Source organism: Vicia villosa, linkage group LG1 (assembly GCF_029867415.1).
Source record: "Vicia villosa cultivar HV-30 ecotype Madison, WI linkage group LG1, Vvil1.0, whole genome shotgun sequence".
Lineage (NCBI taxonomy): Eukaryota > Viridiplantae > Streptophyta > Magnoliopsida > Fabales > Fabaceae > Vicia > Vicia villosa.
Genome location: NC_081180.1, coordinates 242,662,234 through 242,685,667, shown reverse-complemented (window position 1 = coordinate 242,685,667; position 23,434 = coordinate 242,662,234). Strand labels below are relative to the sequence as shown.

Below are 23,434 nucleotides of genomic sequence, written 5' to 3'. Positions count from 1 at the left end.
ACCATGCTCACATGTTCATGTGCAGTGGAGATAATCGTGCATTGTTTCTTCCAGTGCTCCTTTTCAGCCCATGCCTCATCAAAGAGGTCTCTCTGGCGTATGAAAGTTTCTCTTAGTGCAGATAAAGCTTGATGAGCCCTCTCGCATTCAGTGGTACGAGTTAAGAGTAGCTCTTCAGTGTCTAATCTTCTTTGTCGTTCCTCTAGTTCTGAATCGCGACTCGCTTGCAGGTCATAAGTAAGACTCCTTATCTCAAACTCTAGTTCTCGAGTTTTGTCCTCGAGTTCCAAGGTTATAGATTCTAAGAACTCTTCAGATTCCCTTTTGTCCTTAACAACCTGATCATAACGTTCCGTTAAACTTGCAATTTCCTTATTGGCCCTTTCCAAGTCTTCATTTTTTGAAACTAAATTGAAATTTGCGCTCAGCATACCACCCATTGTACGTTGCCTCTTGTTCCTTTCTTGTTCCCTTTCTTCCCTGTTAACTCGCAGTTCTGTATCCCTATCTTTGAGGTCAAGTCGCAATTGGCTTCTCTCATTAGTTAATTGGTGTACTTGAAGCTCTAACCCTTCCTTCTCTCTTTGGGAGGCCTCTAGGGCCGCCCTAAGTCCCTCTATCTCTTCTACGGATAGGAGACCTTGATCAGGAGTATCAGGCTTATAAGTAGGATCCACCACAAATGGGAGAAGATTTTTCTTTACCCTTTCTGTAACCCATCTGACATAAGGTTCTTTTGCAATGACATTCTTTGGCCCAAAGTCTTTTCTCAGCACATGATTCCAAGCATGGATTACCTTTTTTAACTCTCTTGGGTCCCCCTTCCCCATATCATGTAGAATTAATTCTTCGATCTGCTCTTCAGAAGGCTTATCATCCATGGAGTGCCCTAATTGTCGTAGAGCTAGCATTGGGTTATAATTAATACACCCATTTGTCCCAATTAAGGGGACATTGTGATATTTCCCACACCTATAGATAATACTTCCATAATTGAGCTTCCTTGAATACCATACAATAGAATCAGCATTTAAAGCCCTTAATTTTTGTGACCACTCATGTCTAGTTAAATCTTTAACTAGGTAACTAGCCTTGTACAAGTGAGATATCAACCAAGAGAATAGTACCTGCACACAACAAAATAACATCCCTTTCTTCTTCTCACAACGGGTATGCAAAGTGTAGTAAATATTAGCTAATATTGTAGGAGTGGGGTCTTTTCCAAAAAGTTTCACAGAATAAAACACATGAATAGCAGCAGAGTCCACATAGTTGACATCTTTAGGAAATAGTACCACTCCAAACATTAAAAGAGCCAAAATATTTCCAGTTATCTCCCATTTCTTTTTCTGAGCATAGGCCATAGCTTGGGCCTCCAAGAAAGTCCTCTTGATTCCTCGCAGCTCACCATTAGTCTTATAGTGGGGCACCAGATCAGTGATGGGTATCCCTAAAGCTTTAGCCAAATCAACATCCTTGACCTCTTGCCCTATTCCCGTGTAAGCTTCCTCTTTGGTCTTAGAGAAATTCAAAATCCTATCCACTTCTTCCAAGGTGGGAGCCAACTGGAAATCCTGAAAGGTAAAACACCTAAGTGGAGTGTCATAAAATTGTGCCAAGGCAGTGATAGCCTCTTCTTGAACCTTAACATTTAATAAATCCAAGATATCCCCATAATTCTCAGCAAACTTGTCCAAAGCCTTTGAAGGTAGTTTTTCCTTGATTATTTTCAGTTTCCTAATATCAGGGATTGAGACGGTAATACGGAATATTTCTTTCTTTTCTGAACTCATCTTTCTTATTCTTGCCAAAGAAATTATTATTGTATTTTTTAATTTCCTGTGGATAAGACATAAAAAAAAATGCAATAATGAATGATTTATGATATGGAAAAAAAAAACAAATAAGTGTGAGACAACAAATATCCTAGGTTCATAGGTTCAGAACAAGGTATAGGTTACTACCCTCCCAAAAGTTGGTTTGAATTCTAAAGGTCTCATGGTGCTCTTTCGTACCCTCTGAAACTTTCTGTTTCGTCGGATTTTTTCGAAAGGGCTTTTTTGTCCATGAGGTTCGAATTTTAGGGGTAGGTTCCCAGAGAGATCAGCCAAATTCCGCATCTGACCCTCGACAAAGTCTAGCCTCGTCTAAGATATTTCTCGGAATTCAGCCCACTCTGAGTGGAATTGTCACTAAAGCTCGTAGGCGATGCAAGTCTCCTCTTACTTAGTGACAATTCCCACACTTAAGGTTTTACAAACATTTATATAATAATTTCCCAATATATAAAAGAAAATAATATAAACATAAGCAATTAATTATGAAACAAAAATATAATAGAGATATATTTATTTTGCCAAATAACAATAAAATAAACCATAAAGTAAATACCCTCATAAACCAAAAAACAAAAAGAGACCTGCCCCGAACCTTAAGTGCTTCTCTGCTTTAAGGGTCCCCAGCAGAGTCGCCAGCTGTTACGACCGGCTTTTTAATTTTAAGCTTTTTAACTTAAATTACAGAGTCGCCACCTATATTTATTCTATCCTAAGGATAAGGCTAAATACGGGAAAAAACCTAATTAGAGAGATTCTAAGTAAGTCGAGAAATTAGAGTCAAGGGAAGGTGTTAGGCACCCTTAACCCTTCCTTAAGGTTTACAGTGTCTCTAGGGTAAGGTTTATGATAAGAGTTTTATGGTAAGGTTTATAAAAATTTGAAGTTAAAAGTGTACAGTAGGGTAGAGAATAAGATCTCAAACCTACTTAATTTTAGGGGAAGGGGACTCGTTCTGGTTGTCCAGATGCCTACGTACCTCCTTATGGAGGATCAGAGTCAACGTAGTTCGAAGTGTTTGTTGGTGTTTTTTATGGGATTGTACACCATTATTTGTATGTAGAGTGTGTTTTAGACGTAGTTTCGTAGTTAACGCAGTTCGTAGTTATAGGTAGAAATAATATTGTGTACAATCCCTATTTTTTTGTATTTTTGTGTGTTGAATAAAATAATTAATTAATGTTTTAATCAAAATAGAATAATTGTATTGTATGGGTCATATTAGATAATTTTAAGTGTGATGATTAAATCTAAAGTTTTATAAACAAAAGTTGTTCGGTAAAAAGAAAGTTTAATAAAATGTAAATTATTGATAAGTACTTTCTATTATAATTACTTAGAATTTATTACGTAAACTAATTCAAAGACAAGTGTAAGTAAAAAAAATAACTATTGGATTAAATGAGTCTTATTTCTAAATTACTTGTGTAAAATTAACTATATTATTTTATTAATTATTAAATATAGATTAGAATAAAAAATAATTATTAGAGATTAAAGATTATTAAAGCAAAACAAAACATTTATGGAATATTAATAGTCTTTATATATATTTTTTATTATTAAGAATAAAACATGTTATTAGTTAAATTGTTTCAGATTATCAATTAAGTAAAAAAGAAAACTAGATTAAGACAAGGGGTGTGTTTTATGTTATTAAGCAACTAAAAGGGGTGTAAAAATTATAAATCCAATCCAATAGACTCTACTGGCCCATTAGACATGATACGGGTAGACGCACGGTATTATGGTGAGCTGCAGAATTCTGATCGCTCGATTTAGATCTAATGGCCCACAGAATCATGATCTGGGACGTAGATCCAGGATAGGAGGATCGAATGGTCTGCATAGTTATTTAGCCGGTGGAACACGGTAAGTGGTGCGTACGAGATTCGAGATCTCATATCAACCATGTGGCCATCATAAGGCCACATGGCATCAATCGTGCGGCCGTGGGGGTACTTCTCCCATTGTTCAATTTTTATTTCATTTTCCAATTCCTTCTTCCTCTCTTCGTTTCTCACCCTCTCATCATCTCTCACTTACTGCAAACGAACAACAAAACCAAAAAAGTGAAACCCAGATGAAGATCTTCCATGATCTTCATCTTCTTCCTCTCTCATCCTCATAAACAACATCCAAAACCCCAAAACAGAACCCAGGAACAACATGTATATCGAACCCTATCCCTAAATCAACAAAATCTAAGACCAATTTCCAGAAAAGTGAACACAAACAGAGGAACATACATGTAAACAAGCAAAAATTTCTAAGCTAAAGGTTTTTTCGGTCTTACCTTTCCCAGAAATTCTTTACGTTTTCCTCTCCGATTTGGCTTTCGATCTAATCTTACTTATCTTCTTTGCTTCAAGTTCGGATTTGCTCGGCACCAAGGGTTTCCGCCTCCAACTATCTCTCCCTGATTTTTTTTTTTTTTCTTGTAGATTTCGGTTCTTTCATTTATAGAGTTTTAGGATTACTTTGATTTAGGAAAATAGTTTAAGAGCTTTGATTGCAGATTCAATACATTTTTAATGTTTTAGTCCGATTTGATTTAGTGTTTAATAAGTTTTGATTTTGATTCAAAATGTTTCTGTATTTAGAGATTCGGTTGTAATTTCGGATTGATTGTAAAATATTTCTTGATTCAATTTTGTAATAAAGTTTGTTAATAGAAATAGAACCTTTCCTTTTTCATGAATTTGATCCAGTGTTATGCGCCTGAGTTCTGTTTTAGGGTTTGATGTTTGGGGGAGTTGGGCGGCGGCTGCTAGAGGTTGGAGATGATGAACAGGGCTAGTTGACTTAGTCAATTGTTTGATAAATAAATAAGAATTAAATAAATATCTGAAATTAATATTAAATAATTTAATAATTTTCTTTACTAAACATAAAGCTGTTAGTATTAATAATTAATATAGTGGTAATTCTTAAAAAGTCGTTATCTTTATGTTAGTTTATTATTATTATAAAAAAAATACAAAATTCTAGCCTAAACACAAGGATATGAGCGTCCCCTTTTGCTACTAACTTTTGGCCATTTTCCATTAATGTTTTTATTCAGATTGACTATATTTAAGATATTAGTTTTTTTTTTTAACTTTGAAAAGGTCAATTTGTTCTTTATGATGACTATTAACATTCTTAATATATAAAAAAAAAGATCGTATAACATATCGCATAAATAGTTAATAATATTTTAACTAATAATAATAAAAGAGGTAGTGTTTTATCCTAAGCAAATTTTAAAAATATTAAAAGGCAAATATTCTTAATAAATTATAATATTAAAGACAATTTTTTTTTTAAAAATATACATAGAAGTGAAATGTAATAAATATTGTATAATTGAATCCAAAATTGTTAGTACCATTTCTAAATAACCTTCTAAAAGTAAAATGCACCTCTATTTTTTATAATTAAATGTTTTTTTTCTTAAGAACGGGCTTATCAATTTATATGTTAAGCCCATAGTTTTATAGACACCTCGCTCTTTTTAAATAAACTCTAACTAGTAAATTTAAAAAAGAATTGTAACAAAAAATAATAGTAAAAGTAAAAAAGTAGTGACATGTTTCATCTAGCGTAATTAGATATAATAAAAAAAAAAAAAGATAGGGCAAATTTTAGGGTATGACATAACCAAATGGAGTAGGTGACCATGCCTTTCAGTGAATTGAACATTCCTGGGGAATTCTGACACCAAGTCTTTTAGTTCAGATGGTACCGTTGAGATGTTGATTCGGATGTAATCTCTGGTGGCGGGAGCCATTACCTGCAAAAACAAAGGTAAACTCTTTGATCCTTGAAGTGTTTGGTGCAAAAATGATATGCTTATGATGCAAACATGTGGCACACAAAAACAAATCAAACAATAGCCTTAGGTTTAAAGGCTTGCATGGAGCTGATAGGTGATACCCTCCCTACTGAAGTTGAGTTGGTTAAAACCTGTCCTAGAATAGTATTCGGGTTCTATGATCCTTGGAAGTAACATCTCAATACGGCGCTCGAGCGGCCGATCAAAATATTCCTCGAGGATAACTAACTTCGATCGATTTCAAAGCTAGCCACTTAAAAGGCCACAAGTCAAGTTCAACTAAAAAGGTTCTAAGACAAATTAGTGTTTAATGACATTTCGGAAGCCTAATATACTCCTTGATCGTTTTCAAGGGACATCAGTATAAACCAAACTATCGCACTAACGATGACTACCAGATCAACCGTATCGGTACATGCCGTACAGTTTCCTTGGTCTATTGTCATATACTTAAGGTATCTCGAGATTCGGGTTAGAATCTTTCACACAAGCAAAATACCCAAACAAACCTTTGAAAAATAGAGCAATCAAGTCAAACAATTGAAAACATCGAAGTGATCTATTCTCTTAAGGTAACCCCTTTTGAAAACATTTTGTTTTTTGAAAGTGACTCCCCAGCAGAGTCGCCAGTTCTGTGGACCTCCGTTTTTTTTAATCCGGGCCATACCTCTGTTCTGTATAGATACGTGAACTGACTCTTTTTTATCGCTTAATGCTTTCGCATTTTTGAAAATTCAAAGAGTCGCCACCGACCTTTTATTTTATCCAATTAAGGAAAGGTTTATAAAAGACACAGAAAAAAGACCTTTAAGAAATTCTGGGTAAGGGGGTAGGTTATACAAAGGGAAGGTGTTAGCACCCTTTGTATCCATGGTTATCCATGGGCTCTTAAGTTTGCTTAGCTCACTTGTTTTTCGATCACTTTTCAATTGCTCTGAAATTGCTCATATGTGGCTCCAAATACTTTTGTAAATTGAATTTTGTAATGATCCGTGTGTGGATGTATACAAAATGTTTCTTTATCTTTCGAAAGATGTTTTTGAAAAGAACGTTAACTTTGTAATAATCCGTGTTTGGATATATACAAAGTATTGTCTTTTTTTGGAAAGTTTTGAAAAAACAACAGTGTATGAGAATTTTGTTTGTTTTGATTTGAGCAAGCAAACTAGGAGGTCTACCCTGAGTTGTAAGGTCTTTATCCTATTTCCTTTAAAAATCTATCCTTTCATCGGATATAAACGCAAGGTTCGATTTTGTACTCAAAACAGTAGAATTTGACTTTGATTTTGAAAGGAATGAGAAGGGATTACCTTTAGAGGTGCAAGTGTGATTGTGATTGGATTCAGATATTTTATCTTTGAAGTTAGTGATCTAACGGTTCAATTTTATCTTTGACATACACGCAGTTTATATTTGCTGGAAATTAAAATGCAGAAATGTAAAGTGCGGAAAGTAAATCTACGCTATTACATCGATTGTGCAGGAAATGTAAACTAACCTATTTACATGAATTTGACATCCTATACATTTATCTAGGAATTTAAATTGCAAGAAAAATAAAAGGCATGTTTTTGGATTTTTTATGATTGATTTTAATTATAATTAATGCATGATTAATTAAATTAAAATGAAGAAAAAAGATGAAAATAAATTTAAGCCTAGAAATTAAGTTTAAAATATGTACAAAATATTTGTTAATTAATTTTAAAACAAAACTAATTTTTTTGGAATTTTTGAAATTGATTTAAGTTAATTAAAACATAATTATGCAAATAATTATACAAATAATTAAAACTTAAAGATAAAATTATTCAAAATATGTACAAAATTAGTTTATAATATATAAACAATATTTAACATAAAGAACAATTTTTTTTATGATTTTTTGATTGGTTAGAATAATTAAAAAGCAAATATATAAATATATACCAATTAATTATACAAAATATTGAAATTATGAAGAAAAATAAAATATTTTTATTTCAGAAAATAATATATTATTTTAGAAGTCTAAAAATATTTTTTGTGTATTTTTTTGATTTTTAAAACTATTTTTTATTAATTTAACAAAGAAATTAAAATAAAATAGAAAATAAAATAGAAAATAAAAGGATACTGATCCTATGTGGAAATTTATGATGGAGTATGATGTGCGCGCGTGATCTGGAGCGTTGGATGATTCATTAAATGAAATCAGATGGTCCAGAAATTGAGGCTCATGGTACACGTTACACCTGCAAAGCACAGAATTAGAGGGAATTTTAAAAAAGTACGCGCGCTGCTGAACCAATGAGGTGGAGACACCTCATCGTCTTCAACCTTCAGCCAGGGCTTTTTACAGCGCTTTTATGAAACACGCGCTGTGATTGATGAACTTCAAACCTGCAAAATAGCGAATAGGGGTAAACCTAAAAAGAAATTTGGCGCGATGGTACCATTCAGTTCGTCTGATCCATGCGAACCTAATGGTGCTATTTAGAACTTCTAATTTTGCCTAATTTGGAAAGCCCTAATTTTGAAGCTATGAACCCTAAAATGGTAGTTTCATTTATACGTATTTAAACTTCAATTAAGTTTCCAGAAATGATCTACACCTCAAACCAAACTTAATAGTATGTCTACATCTTGTTAAGCATGTGTGAATAACCAGATACGAATTGATTTTAGTTTGAACAAATTTGGACCTGTATAGCTCGATTCAGTGAGCTTCAAGGCTTGTAACTGATTGGGATAGTTTCAGTGATGTTCAAGGAAGGTGTCTGAATGCTTAGTTTGTATTGAAATGGACTGAAGTTACAAATTCGAATTTGAATTTTCTTTGAATTTTTCAAGTGGTTACAAGTGTGTTATGAGCTAAGCTTTGCTTTTGAACTTGCCTCTCTTATGTTACTGAACTATGATAGCCTATATATAGGCATTGAGTGCATAGAATTGAAGCTAAGATGCCACTAGTTGCCTTTGTTGAAATCTTGCATTTTTAAATATTAAAAAGCCTTGAATTCTTGACCAAGTCATCTTGCCTTCAATGCACCTGCCTTGCTCTTCAATTTTCTGCAGAAAGATGAAGATTCCTTGGGTGAGTCATGCTTGGAAGTTAATCTACCATTTATCCATCCATTTTCCTTTTAATTTAATCTTAAAATAAGATAAAATTATGCCAAAAATGGATAAAAAAAGGTGTGGGCTTAGTCTTGGTCGTGGGAGGCCCATAATAACATGGCAAAGATGTTTGAACCATAAAAACTTGGCCCCTTTTGGAAAAAATGCATTTTTGAGCAATGTTGGTTTCATGCATTTTCCAAAATTTAGCCAACTTTAACAAGGTGTAGATCCTTCAATTTTTGTCATATGAAGGAGATCTTTCACTTTTTGGAAAACTCAAAGAGTCCTCTAACCAATGCCTTTGGTCTCATGTCAAAATGATTTTTGATGCTCCTTGTGTGTCCTTTTGAAAAAAGTGTCTTTTTGTTGACTTTGAAAATGACCTGTAATGTCTTTGATCATATTTTTCAAATGGTGAATGCAATGACCATGGGATCAATTGCATTTGAAAGATAATTGAATTTCCTTCAAAATGAGCTTTGGTTTGAATTTTTTGGATGAAGGATGAGAGAGTTATGACCAGTCAAAGTTGAGTTGACTTTTCAGGCAAAAACCCTAATTTTGAATCTTAGGGTTTTGTTGATTTTTGATCTTTCCTTGATGAATTATGATCATCCAATAATCAAATGATGAAACCTTTGACAAAATATGGACTTTGACAAAAAATTTCATTTTTGACTGTCTGTTGACTTTTTGGGTCAAACGGGTCGTCTGTTGACTGTTTGAGCTGCTGACGGTGCGTCTGAGTGAATTGAAGTTTGAAAATTTGTATGATGGTACTTTGAGATATATGGATGTGTATGGAATCCATTTGAGGTCTCAAAAACTTGTTGCTCCTGTAAAAACAAGAAAAACCCTGATTAGGGACTGTTTATGTAGGAGACAGTTAAACGTACCTGATTTTTGTGCAGTATTGAGTTTCTGCTAATCGCGTGATATTCAGAAGACTTCTAGAACAAAAATCTTGGAATTTTGAATTGTGAAAGATTGATTTGATTGGTGGTACAAAACACTGAGAATTGTACTGCCAGCAGTTTGGCTGTCAACTGACTGTCCAGGTATTGATGCAGCAGTTAGAGTGAAAAATCAACAGTCAAAGTTAATTTTCTTTTTTGTTGTTTTTGTTTTTGTTTTATGTGAAAAATGAAAGTTTATTTACATGACTTGTTAGAAAAACACAGACATAATAAATAACTAATATTTATTGTATGCGGGCAAAATTACCGATAATAACCCTGAAAATCATTTAATGCGCAGAAATAGGAATATTTGACTGGCAGAAAACACACAAAATATTATCTTAGTAATTAAGCAATATTGTGACAAATAGTACAACATTTAATACTGACAGTACAAATATTACATACTATATTGAACAGTACGACGAATAAACGGTACATTTAAGAAATAAGAAATACGGCAAATTTTAAGAATGACAATTGATGACCCATGCTATGAACAATTACATGTAGATGATTGGGAGTGCAACCATTGCAGGTCCACACTCTTCAGGACTATGCAGGCCGAAGAAAGTCATGATCACCGTAGCAATGGTGATGACTGTAAGAAACAGCGTCTCTATCCACTTTGCCATTCTTGTCAGGGAAGAAGAGAAAATAGATATGAGGTAGGAATTTGAAAGATGAGTTAGAATTTGATGTGAGATTTTATGGAAGAAATGAGAGGTATTTATAGAGTGGAAAGAAAGATAGAGACGTTGGGGAATGATGTGATTCTGTACAAAAAAGGAAAATTTGAGTGGAAATAAGATTTGAAAGAAAGTGGAGATAGTGTTGGGAAAAAGAAAGATGTAGAGAATAAAGTTAGGATTTGATTTTTGAAAAAGAGATTTGGAAAGATTTTTTGAAAATAATGGAATATAGTACAAAAATTAGTGGGAAACAAAAGATAATAATAATCTACTTGTTACCAGTACAGTCTGAGTTTCCTGATTCTGCGCCTGCAAAAAGATTTAACTCTGTATCAATTGTGTCAGTACTATTTATCTGTAAATAAATAAATAGCATGTGTGAAGTAATAAACAGTATTTTGCGTTTGCGTAAGAATAAATTCTACTGTAAGCCAAGTTACTGTATAAGAAAAATTCTAAAAACTAAGTATTTCATATGTCAGGATATTTGTTGAAATAAAAATCCATGATTATATGAGACTCTTAATTTTCAGATTGGAGTTTTCTTAAAAAATGATGCGGGCAAATTTTGGGGTATAACACATACTCATTTGCATTTTCCGAGGTCCTGTTGCTATAAACATTTTCACCTTGAGATCAAAGTCCAACTTACTTGGCGCCTATCCAAAACAGATACATGTTTATCTTGTCCGTCTAGTGTTGTTCCTAGATGTATCTTTTCTTCTTTCAGTGTCATTCCTGAAAGATTTCCACCATGTTTTATCTTGTTTCCCTTCAATCATGTTTTATCTTGATTGTCTCTGATCATGCTTTATCCTGATCGCTTTCGACCATGTTTTATCTTGGTTATCTAATCATGTTTTACCTTGATTGTCATTTGGTCTTTTTCAATCATGTTTTACCTTGATTGTCATTTGATGTTATCCAATCATGTTTTACCTTGATTATCCCTTAATGGCATCCAATCATGTTTTACCTTGATGGACCTGTGATGATTATCCGATCATGTTTTACCTTTATTGTCCGTTGTTGATTATCCAATCATGTTTTACCTTGATTATCCTTTGACGATATCCAATCATGTTTTACCTTGATTGTCATTCGATGTTGTCCAATCATGTTTTACCTTGATTGTCATTTGATGTTGTCCAATCAAGTTTTACCTTGATATTTATTTGATGTAGCCACATTTATGTAGGCCTCAGATATTCTCTTCTCGAAGTTCAATCATGTTTTATCTTGAAAGCTTCTGTTGACTGTCTCTTTCTCCTGTGAAATCCAAGTTTTATTCCTAGATGACACATACCTTTTCCCCAGTGGAATCCTTTCTTATCTCCCCAGTGGTGTTATACTTCTCTCTATTCCATAATCATATTTTATGCATCCATTAGCATCACATCATACCTTAGGTTCAAAAATTGTGTGTTTTATATTTAAGTCTCTTCAATTATGTCGAGTTGAGGATTTTAACCCTCACATCTCCGGATAGAAGAAACTTAAATAGGGGCATCTATCATACCCCAATTTTTGACCCTAAGATCCTATATCATTCATATCCCAATCACTAATCAAGAGCTCCACTTGGAAGTTTTATTTGTGATGTTGCACTCACCTCATCAATAAGAGGGACCATCAAGCACCAATGATTGTTTATCTTGTATGCATATTATACTAACCCAAATACCAAAAATATTACTTTGTTTCTTTGTAGGCTTTTGTTTTGTAGGTACCAAGCCAAGACATGCAATAAACAAGGCATTTTTCACATTCTTGACTGATGAAATCGATTTCCCTACTGGGTAAATCGATTTCCCTACAGCAATCTTCAACAAAATCACATTCTGGATAACATGAAATCGATTTCCCTCCTGGGTAAATCGATTTCCCTAGTGTATTTTGCACCAAATTCTCTTCTGAAACAGTGTGAAATCGATTTCACTCTTGGGGAAATCGATTTCCTTAAGGCGAAATTCAAAAAAATAAGGAGGAAAGCTTGATATCATTTTGGCACCTTTTTTATTTGATCATTTTACCAATTTTCCACCTCACCAAAATAATTCCCTTCATTAATTCCATTTTAACCTCATTTTACCATTTTTACCATTTAAATGCCATTTAAATACCAATTAACCACAAATTAATCACCAAACACAAAAAGACCAATTTGCCACTACTCTTGCTCAAATTCTATAAATAGAGACCTCTACTCTCTCATTTCTCAAGCTTTGAGAGCCAAAAAACCCCTTGCAATTTCTCTCCTCATCCCTACCAAATTCACCAAAGCTCCTTGTTCTTTCATAAAGTTTGTGAGTCACACCTTAAACCTCACAAACTTTGAGCTAAACCACCATCCATTTCACTCTTTTTTCTTCAATTGTTGAGAGATCAAGATTTGTGTTGGTGATTCTTGAAGTAGATCTAAGTTTTGTTCAAGATTTGGTAATTTTCTTCATCTTTATTCATCCATCATAATGTGATTCTTTTGTGCTTGTGTGTGATGCATCTTTGATGCTATATTGGTCCTATTTGATGGTGAATTGATGGATAATTCGTGCTCCAATTGATGTGTGATCATAAGGTGTTTGTATGTTTGCTTAAGTCAAGTTTTATGCCTCTTAATGCTGATTTTTTGAATGCTGCGTGCAGGAAATCGATTTCCCTCTAAAGGAAATTGATTTCCACCTTATTTTTTTTCAAAATTTGAACTCTGCACTCAGGAAATCGATTTCCTACAGAGGTAAATCGATTTCCTGCTGGCAGAATGTGGTTTTTTGCCTTTTTTATACTTGTTTTGGCTTCCTACTTCCTCCACTTCATTAATATCATTGGATCTAGGATGTTGATAGGTTTGAAAGAACCAAATCCATAATATTAGATGAATGATATTAATGATAGTGTGAGTTGATTATCTTTATGCATTTTATCTTCTTCTTCTCCTTTTTTTCTTTTGATCGATGAAAGTCTTAATACTTTGAGAATTCTTATGGATTCTTAGTAAAGACTAGATCGTTACCTATTTTCTTTTCGTGCGGTATTGCTTTCGGAAGGCGATCTACATATCTTTCTTCTCGCATGCATTAGCACATAAAGTTTTGACCGGCCTCGTTGTAGGGTGATTTCTACATAAATCACTTGGCGATCTGCTTAACATAGCGCAATATTTCGTGTCCCGAATAAAAAAGATCAAATATGGAAGAGAATTGTATGCGGTTGATTTATGACTTATGGAAATTTATCGTGTAGTCGCTATGATTTTATCAAGCTTCTGATAAGTTTCTATTGAATTTAAATCCGAGTACATCCTTCACTCACCATAGATCTTCCTACTAACTTTGATAACATACTTGACAAGTTTCAAGATGGTTATCTTTAACATCTAACAACTAACTTTAATTTCCGCACTTTTATTATACCGCTCTTTATTTTTTTCGCTCTATCGCTTTATTTTATCATTCCATCATGTTTATGTTTCCGCCATTTTCTTTTGTCCACTTGGACCATACTTTACTTTTATGCTAAAACACTAATAATTAACCAAAATCTAAAAAACACATAAGGCTCTCTTTCGGACTATTGGTTACTATCCCTAGCAACTTGGAGATTTGGACTTATGGACCTAGTACCTCTGGACCCATTCTGTTACTACCCTGTGATTGTTCTGTCTGTCTGGCATTGTACTGTTGTATGTTTATGTGTGTAGGTATTTCCTTGAAAGCCCTTGATGGTCAATTCCAAGGCATTGATATAAGGATTTTACCCGAAAACAGCCGTTACTCTGCCCGATTTTCGTCAGAATCTTAATGTGCTTAATGAAAAGTGGTGCTAAGACAATAAGTTCATCTGGATCCCCAAGTGTTAATGTGTTGGTATTGATAAATCCAAAGGATGGGAAAACTACATTGACTCTTAATGTCAAGTTTTGGCTTCTTATTTGGTTAGACCGTTTCTTTCCTTAGCTTTTATTTTATGCACTAGGTTAGCCTCTTCATCTCCTCCTACTTCTTAGATTTTCAAAATCTTCTCCCTTTTTCCAAAATATTCTTATGTTTGCAAACCTTTTCAAAACCTTTTCTCAAAAAATATCTTTCGCCCTTAGTGGCTTTTCTTCAAAAGTTTAGACGCCGTTAATTGTCGATACGAGTGGTTATACCCCACGATTTTGAAATTGATTGATAATAACGAGATCTTTTCCGCGTGAGAGAGCTAGTGGCATACTCGTTGATTTTATCCGAGTTGGAGCCCTTCTTTCATTTGCGATGCAAAGAATTTGTTTGTTCTCATGCTCAAGATCAATGGCTGAGTATTTCTCTCCGACGACAACAAAGTGTTTATTCGTTTTAAAACCGTTTTCCCCAAAAGTGGAACTACATTAGCTCTGACTTCTCCATTGCACCGAGGAGGTATGTAGGCCCAAAGCTTAACGCTTTGCCGAGCTTATTTTAAAAATAAAACAAACTCTTTTTTTAGCACACACACGACACAGATTTTCAAAAAGGTTCCTGTGGAGTACCACAGATATGAGGGGTGCTTAAAACCTTCCCCTCATATAATCAACACCCGTACCCAAGATCCCTTCTTTTTGTTTTAAAAACAAACTTTGGTTTTTCTTCGTTCTTTTCCCTTTTCCTTTGGAAATAATAAAAGCGCGGTGGCGACTTTCACTGAAATATTTGTTCGAGTAAATCCCATGGCTTCGATGTCAGATTTTCCCCGCTACAGACGGTATCGACCGCATTCATCAAAGCATTGTCCCGATCGGTGACAATGACTTTAGGCATAAAATTTTGATAAACCAACAAAGACTTGCATATTCCCAAGGCCCATGTAAAGTTTTCTTCTTTTTCACACTCCTAAAAAGCAAACCCGACCGAATAAGTCTTGTCCGTCGAGGTGACACCGACGATCTCTAGAAGAGGAAGCCTATACTTGTTTGTCTTGTATGTCGAATCCATGACAAGAACGGTTGGAAATGTGTTGAACAATTTGATACTTTCGGGATGAGTCCAAAAAATATCACGCATGGTAACTTTGTCCTCGGAGGTTCGGAAGCTTGAAACATAATTGTTATCGCCTAGAAGTTTCAAAAGTTGTTGCATTTCCGACCGAGGGCCCATATTTAAAACCTTGAGATTGTGCCAATCATTGTAAACTTGCTTGATATTTGAAACGCTATCCGGTTTCTTACGCTTCAAATCGGCAAGTATGTTGCAAGGCGCCACTTTGACTATCGTTAGGTCCGATATCACTTTCCTCTCTTCGCGGGACAAACGACATGCCATTGGATATCCGTGTAACTTGACATCCACGGCATGATTATGAATTCCACAAATTACGGTTAACCGCCACAAATCATCAACCCTCCGAGTGGCACGCAACTTAAACGGACAACCGCACTTTCTCGATCCCGTGTCCTCGTGTTTTAGCACACGGTTTGATTGTACATAACTACCACCCCGTTCGCAATTCAAAACAACGAAAGATTTCCGCCTACTATTTCCGTTGGCCGACCTTAAAATAACAATTCCAAATCCCTGTTTGTTAGCTTCCTTCTGAACCCAATCAATCAATTGTTCGCGACTACCGAAGCTCCGATCATTTGTAAATTCTTGCCGAACATCAACCGCGTTGATCATAGGATTAACGTCGATAACCGGATCGTTATTAACGCTAACAATTACGGGAACTACTGCGTCATCGACTTGCACAATGTTTTCCGGATGCACCATACCTAACAAATGAATAAATTAGCAAAATTAGCCAAAATTGTTTTTTTTAACTGCCAGGGCATATTTCGGAAGTTCATTTCCGAAATTTATTAGGTGATATATTTCGGAAATGAACTTCCGAACCATATCAGTTTTCAGCATAAATTTGTTGAATCAATGTAGTGAAATAGGGGATGAAATGAGAGATGTTTACCTGAAATTGTAGCTTTCTATGCTCCCTTTAACGTGATCAACGGTTTGAAACTTGATTTTAGGGAGAAAAATTGATGGAGATTGATTGGGTTTTAGAGAGGGTTTTGAGAAGTTTTGGAGAAAAATGATGAAATAGTGAAGGAGGGAAATTTGTATATGCAGCAACAGTTTCGGAAATGAACTTCCGAAAATATGCACGGATTTTGAATTTTTTTTGAGTTCGGAAATGCTTCTCCGAAAACATCCAAAATTTGGTGTTTTCGAAGATTCATTTCCGACGTTAAAAAAAAATCAAAAAAAAAAAACTTCGGAGATTCATCAAGCAGGGGTAGATTTGGTTTTTCGCTGGGGGTGAACCCTATAGGGAGGTGGGTAAAGAAATTTTTTTATTTGTCTAGTTATTATCCATTTAAAGGAGACATTGACTATACATCATTTCATTTTTTTTACTGGTTAAAAACAATTCATTACATGTTTTTGGTAAAATCTACAAGTATTTAAAAAATTACAATTAATACATGGTAAAACATTTAATTTGTTTTGAAAATTCAAACATTAATTTAATTTAAAGACAATTTAGGAATTTACATATAGTATAAAACATACATATTCCAAATATTAAATTAATGTATTTTTAGTATTTCTAATTCGAATATCATATTCCATATTCGAATAAAGCTTTAACTAATATTTAAATTTTCCTATATATAAAATTTATTTTGAATATACATATGGTATAAAACATACATATTCCAAATATTAAATTATTGTATATTTATTATGTATATTCTAATTCGAATTTCATATTCCATATTCGAATAAAGTTTTAATTAATAATTGAATTTTCTTACCTATAATATTTATTTTAAATATACATAAGTGTCACCTAAAGAAGAATTAGGCTTAATTCATATATGTAGACGACTAGATGAAATAATTAGACCGAGAGAATATAAACCTTAATAATCATAATTTTCTATTATTATATTGATATTAATAAAGAAGTTTATGTTAAACATTTAATTTGTTTTGAAAATTCAAACATTACTTTAATTTAAAGACAATTTATGAAATATATATATTCCAAATATTAAATGAATATAAAATATATATATTCCAAATATTAAATGAATGTATATTTAGTTTGTATGTTAAAATTCAAATTTTATATTCCGTATTCGCATAAAGTTTTAATTAATATTTGAATTTTCCTATATATAACATTTATTTTGAGTACAATTGTACATAAAACCTTAATATTTATAATTTTCTATTATTTTATTTAATTTAAATAAAAAAGTTTATGTTTAAAAAATGAATATAAAAACATCACTAGAGCTTCAACAATTTTCACCAAACATTTAGAATTTTTATATTGACAATCAAAATGGGTTCATTTTATGTATTTTGTACTTTAAGTTTAGTACTTATTATTTGTAGTAGTGAGGTTGCACATGGCCAAGACTCCGAAACGATTACGTGAACGCCCACAACGCAGCAAGATCAGCAGTAGCACTTGACGGTTTCAGTATTCCAAGTATTCTTTGGAATGCCACTGCCGCTGAAGCTGCGCAGGACTATGTTAATCAACACAAAGACTGTAAGGTGAACGTCTCCGTTGGTCAGGGTGATATATTCCCTTTCGGAAAGAATATCGCAGTGAGCACGAAGGATATAAGTGGTGTGGAAGTAGTGAAATTGTGGGTGGATGAAAAACCAAATTATAATCACTTTGCAAACACTTGTCGCGGTGGAGAATGTCGTCATTATATCCAGGTGGTTTGGTCTAAATCACTAGAACTTGGATGTGCTAAAGTGACATGTGATAATGGAGGCACACTCGTTGCTTGCATTTATCAACCTCCTGCCATCGGTGGTAGTGAATCTCCATACTAAGGGTTTCATTATTTACTCATCATCATTATTTATTTAAAACTTATACTAAGTTGTGCATTGTAATGTTTCCAAATAATAAAACAATGATCATGTGAACTCACGTTAATTTGTAGTATTTTTTAAAGTCAATTTCATAAATTAAAATTTAGTATTAGGTCAACAGAGGTATGAAGAAATTGGACAAACCTCGGTGAAGTTATGGGGACCCCGCACCTCATATCTCCAACATATACCTTAATCATCCATGTATTATTGGGATCCTGCATCCCCACATGCACCACTTGTACCCTCATCATCCCATCATTTCACACATGAGGAGTCAGATGATCCTATTTTCCATATGATCATGAGCAGGAGGATGATTTGAAGGAGGAGAGTGTGGATGAGATGGAAGATGAATATTTAAAGATTGATGAAAGATGGGTTATTATGTCTGAAGGAGACTTGTAAGTTTCTTTTATATATTTTAAATATACATGTTACCACTTTTGTTGAGTAGGCTTGTTTTTTTTCTTAGACAACACTTGTATAAAGATTAGGAGTACTAGGGGTACTCCAACCCTTTACAAGAAGAAAAGAAAATTAGTTTAATGTTACAAACATCATACACATAATTGAGGGTTTTTAAACCACTCATAGAAGTTACAATTGATATTTCCTTTAGAAGCTGAAGCAATCCACTACCAAGAGTACCACTGTATCATATAAAATAACTCCTCATTATCCAACTTTGCATTGTTGAAGATTATGTCATTTCTCATCTTCCAAATACCCCAGCAACTTGTTACCCATATAGTTGCAGCCTTTTTACTCTTCAATTTGTCCTTCAATTGATCAACCCAATTCAGCAAATTTCCACAACAGACCAATACATTTGGCATTTGAGTATCAATCCACATTAACATTCTACTCTTTAATGGAGCTAACTTAGAACAGTGCAGAAATACATGTTATGAATCTTCAACCTGCAATTCATAGAACACACACAACTTGCTATTGGTGAACTATAATATTTCTTTTTTGAAGTTGTCTCCGTGTTGGTAATCTATCTCTTAGCAGCCTCCAATCGAAAATCAGAATTTTTAATGACACAACTGCTCCCCATATGATGGTCAAGCACTCTTTCAAACCAGCCATTGCCATTGTATCAACTTGTTGGTTTATCTTCGAATAATACGATTTCACAGTAAAGCAAATAGTGTTGTAGTGTAGCCATATGAAAACATCTTTGGCACAGTTGACAGGGTTGATACCAACCAAACAGACTTTCAATTCCCCATATTCCCTTGAAGCTTCTCTCCCCAAAACTTCTGCACCTCTAACCAGGATCCAGTCCCGCGCTTCTCAATTCCACTTTCCGTAGTTATATACAAAATCTTCTTTGAATAGAACTTCCTTATATAGACAGGGAAATTGGGCAGCCAAAGTACCTGTCCCAATCCATTGATTCTTCCAAAACATAATGTTTTTACCATCTCCTTGTCTAGATGTGATTTTCTTTACGAATCATTCTTCCTCTTCACACAACTCCATGATATCCCTCCATCACAATGACTCCTTATAATTTGAAATAGATTTATCACAACCCCACATTTTGTTTCTCACATTCCCATACCTACCTTCCAACACATCTCTCCATATAGCATTTTCCTCATTTAAATTTCTCCATGGCCACTTGGACAATAATGTTTTGTTATATCTTCCTATATGTTTAATACCTAAACCTCATTCTTCTTTTGATTTGCATACTGTCGCGGGGAAAAATCGAGGTCTTTTCGAGATGAGACACTTGATGCCTTCTTTGGGCTCGAGTGCTCAAGGAAAATGATTTTTCTTTTGTTTTTTTTCACGACCAAACTTTTTATTGTTTCCAAAGTAGGGAAAGGAAAAAAGTTGCAATAACCTTAAAAGAAATGCAAAGCCCAAAACTAAAAGCAATGCAAAAGTGGGGGGAGAGATTCCGGGTAAGAGGGTTGGTTATACGAAGGGAAGGTATTAGCACCCAACGTATCTATAGTACTCTATAGGTTTCTTTATTATGTTTGTTTCTGTAGCAACCTGCCTAAAAATTTAACTTAGAGAGTCGCCACCTATTCTGAAGGGCGAATAGGAAACTCTACGCAGTATAGAGATCAGGGTAAGATACTATATTCAGGTCGAGGGAAGGTGTTAGGCACCCTCAACCCTTTCCTAAAGGCTAACATTTTAAAAGATAAAGGTTTATGGCAAGGTTTATAGCTAAGGAATTGAATAGGGGAAAATTGAGATTTTAGGGAGGGGGACTCGCCTTGTTGCCAAGTGCCTACGTACCTCCTTAGGGAGGATCAGAGTCTACCTCCTTAGGGAGGATCAGAGTCTACGTAGTTCGGGCACAGGATTGTACGCCTTAGAATTGATTATAGAGATTATGTATTTGAAGTTGTTTTAAAATGCGGATGTTCGAAGGTATTTTGAATTACCTTATCGCAGTTTGAATTTGATTTGAAAAGGCATTTTGAGTTGCCTAGGATAAAAATCCTGTAGTATCGTGGTTTAGTATATTTTAGATATTCGGGCGTACAACCCTGATTTTAATTTGTTACCATTAACAGCAATGATCAATGGATTCGATCACCATAGTTAACAGATTAGTAAAGGATTGCTGGCAATTCTAATCGATTGATTCGATTATCACTTTTAGCAAATTGATGTATTTTAATTATTAATTTATTAATTTATCGTTACCCTCCATAATCGATAGATTCGATCACAAATAATAACGAATAGATAAGAAATATGCTAATCATCATAACCAATAAAATGGTTAAAACCATTTAGCAAAATAACGTGTGCTTTAATTTATAGGATTTGATTAATTAAATTAATCGATTACTAACCATCGCGACCAATAGATCTAGTCGGAACGAATAATAAATTAAATCCTAATATCCTTGGCCAAATGGCCCATGGGATTGAGCAAACCCTCATGTTTATAACCTTTATAGGTTTTTTGTGATTTAGATTAAATTAATTAAATCAGGTAACCGGGAAAACCAATCGAGAAAATAATCCTAAGTAATTATATCCCTAATCCTAATTTAATTATTAATAATTCTATTTTTTAAATCAAATTATACATATACATCAAATTCATTTAAATGATTTAACACATAAAAACAAATAAATATACATATACATCAAATTTACTTAAATGATTTAACACATAAAAACAAATAAAAAAATATTGAAAATACTAAGACAAAAACCTGGGCGCCTGTTCGTGTGTGGGTGCATCCTAAGTGTCCACCGTGGGCTTGCAACTCCTGGATCGTTGGATCCAGTTTTGAGATTATCCAAAGGCCATGACGTGAGGGCGCACTGTGGTTCCCCCTGCAGTGACTCGCATGGAATCCGAGGACAAGTTAATCAAAAATATAGTTGGGAGCAAGGATCGAACCTGCGCCCCCTAGGTACCATGACCTTCGTACTCTCTCCTTCTCCACTACGCCAATTTAAGTCTGCTGCTTGTGTAATCATCGTCAGTTAATATAACACATTAAAGGAAACAAAATTTCAAATAAAACGTGCGCTGAGGTATCATCTTCCTCCCTTGCGTTTATAGAAACGATAAGGTTTTGTTTTTGCTGCGATTTTCCGCCGTGGCCGAAGGTGTTCGTCCTCACCATCCGAAGATTAACGCCGATAAACACAAATAAACGGCACAGATCAATCATACGCGGCCTCACGAGTTGCTCAGATTCATCAATTCGCCTTGAAATCATCCCGAATTAAGAACCCTAATTTCCCAATTCGTGAGACTCAACCATGGTGATTCTTGAAACCTGCACTAAAATTCCAATTAAACGAGACAGGGAGATTCTGAACACGATTATGAACACAAACATATATTCAAATTCGGTTTATGATGCATATATGATGGAATTCGAATCGAATTTTTTTTGAGCGATAGAACGTCAACGTCCGGGCACGTATAAGCACGTTCAGATCGATGCCGGTGATTTAGTTATATTCAGAGAACTCCAATAGATTGATTCAGATGTTTGGTTTACTCCCAATCGGTCCCAAAATCTTTTCGCCGCTTCTCTTCGTTCATGACTCTTTTATGTTTTCATCAAGTTTTCTGCCGCCAACCTTATATTTTCTCAACTACTGCAACCTTTGTCTGTACATGTTGTTAGGATTCGAAAGAATGGCCACCCTTTCAATTGCCTTGTGGTTGTTCCCTTTTTTTTATGTAAGTATGCAGTATCTGAAAATGTGTGGAGACCATAGGTGGTTGTCTGTGAATGTTAGCAGGTTAGGATTTTTCTTTCTAGTCTGTACCCGAAAAAAACAAGAATAAGGATTGCTCCCCTCCTCTCTTTCTTCACGTTCTCTCTTTATATATATTTAGGGTTATTTTTTTATACCTAATGGGCTCATTACCCAAAATTATTAATATCACTAATAATTAATAATACTCCTAATAACCTATTAACTATAATAATAAAAAAAATCCTAATAACACTATTATTGAAATTAATTGATAACCCATATATTAAAATTAATAATGAGACAATACCAATTAATAATAATAATAATAGTTAAAAAAGATTTAATCACATATTAAAATTAATAGTCCAACAAAAATTCATAAACTATATGATCAATTGTGACACAGACTAAAAATCTCGCACACGGGTCAGATGACTGGGCTCGGGCACTTTCCAACCCTCATCTTAACTCAGGGTATTTTATAAGAGGGTGGGTTTGACAATAGGAATGTCAAACCCCATGACTCTTAATTTGGATCCATGATGAATCAAAAGACATGAATTGATCGGGCAAATTTCGGGGTATGACAGTTTCATTCTATGTTATGGTGGGGGTTCTGTTGTGACATAGGTGGGACCTAAGGTGTTTGCTTGATTATGCTCGCAAAGATCATCGCGATCCTTTGCATACATATCCCTTAGAGGGAATCAGAGCATCTGTAGCTCGGGGTCTACGGGTGCTAAGGTTTGAGTGGGTTGAGGGAGAAGTTTTGCTCGCCAAGGATACGACCTTGTGCCTACGTATTCTCAAAGGGATATTGAGAAAGTAAGAGAAATCGTAGTTCCCACTTATGCTAGTGGAAACAAAAGATAAGAGACAAATGTCATCTAAATGCTCGATGTATCTAATCTATATCATCACATACATCTGTTTGTTTTTTGTTTGAAAATATTTTCATTAT

General features: G+C 34.2%; 1 protein-coding gene across 1 annotated transcript; it reads left to right on the top strand.

Moving 5' to 3' along the window:
* The first annotated feature begins 17,710 nt into the window (after positions 1-17,710).
* On the top strand, positions 17,711-18,219 carry LOC131597931 (pathogenesis-related protein 1-like). The gene is made up of 2 exons (XM_058870589.1): positions 17,711-17,714; positions 17,822-18,219. The coding sequence occupies exons 1-2, from the start codon at positions 17,711-17,713 to the stop codon at positions 18,217-18,219; spliced, it is 402 nt and encodes a 133-aa protein (XP_058726572.1).
* Positions 18,220-23,434: the final 5,215 nt, after the last annotated feature.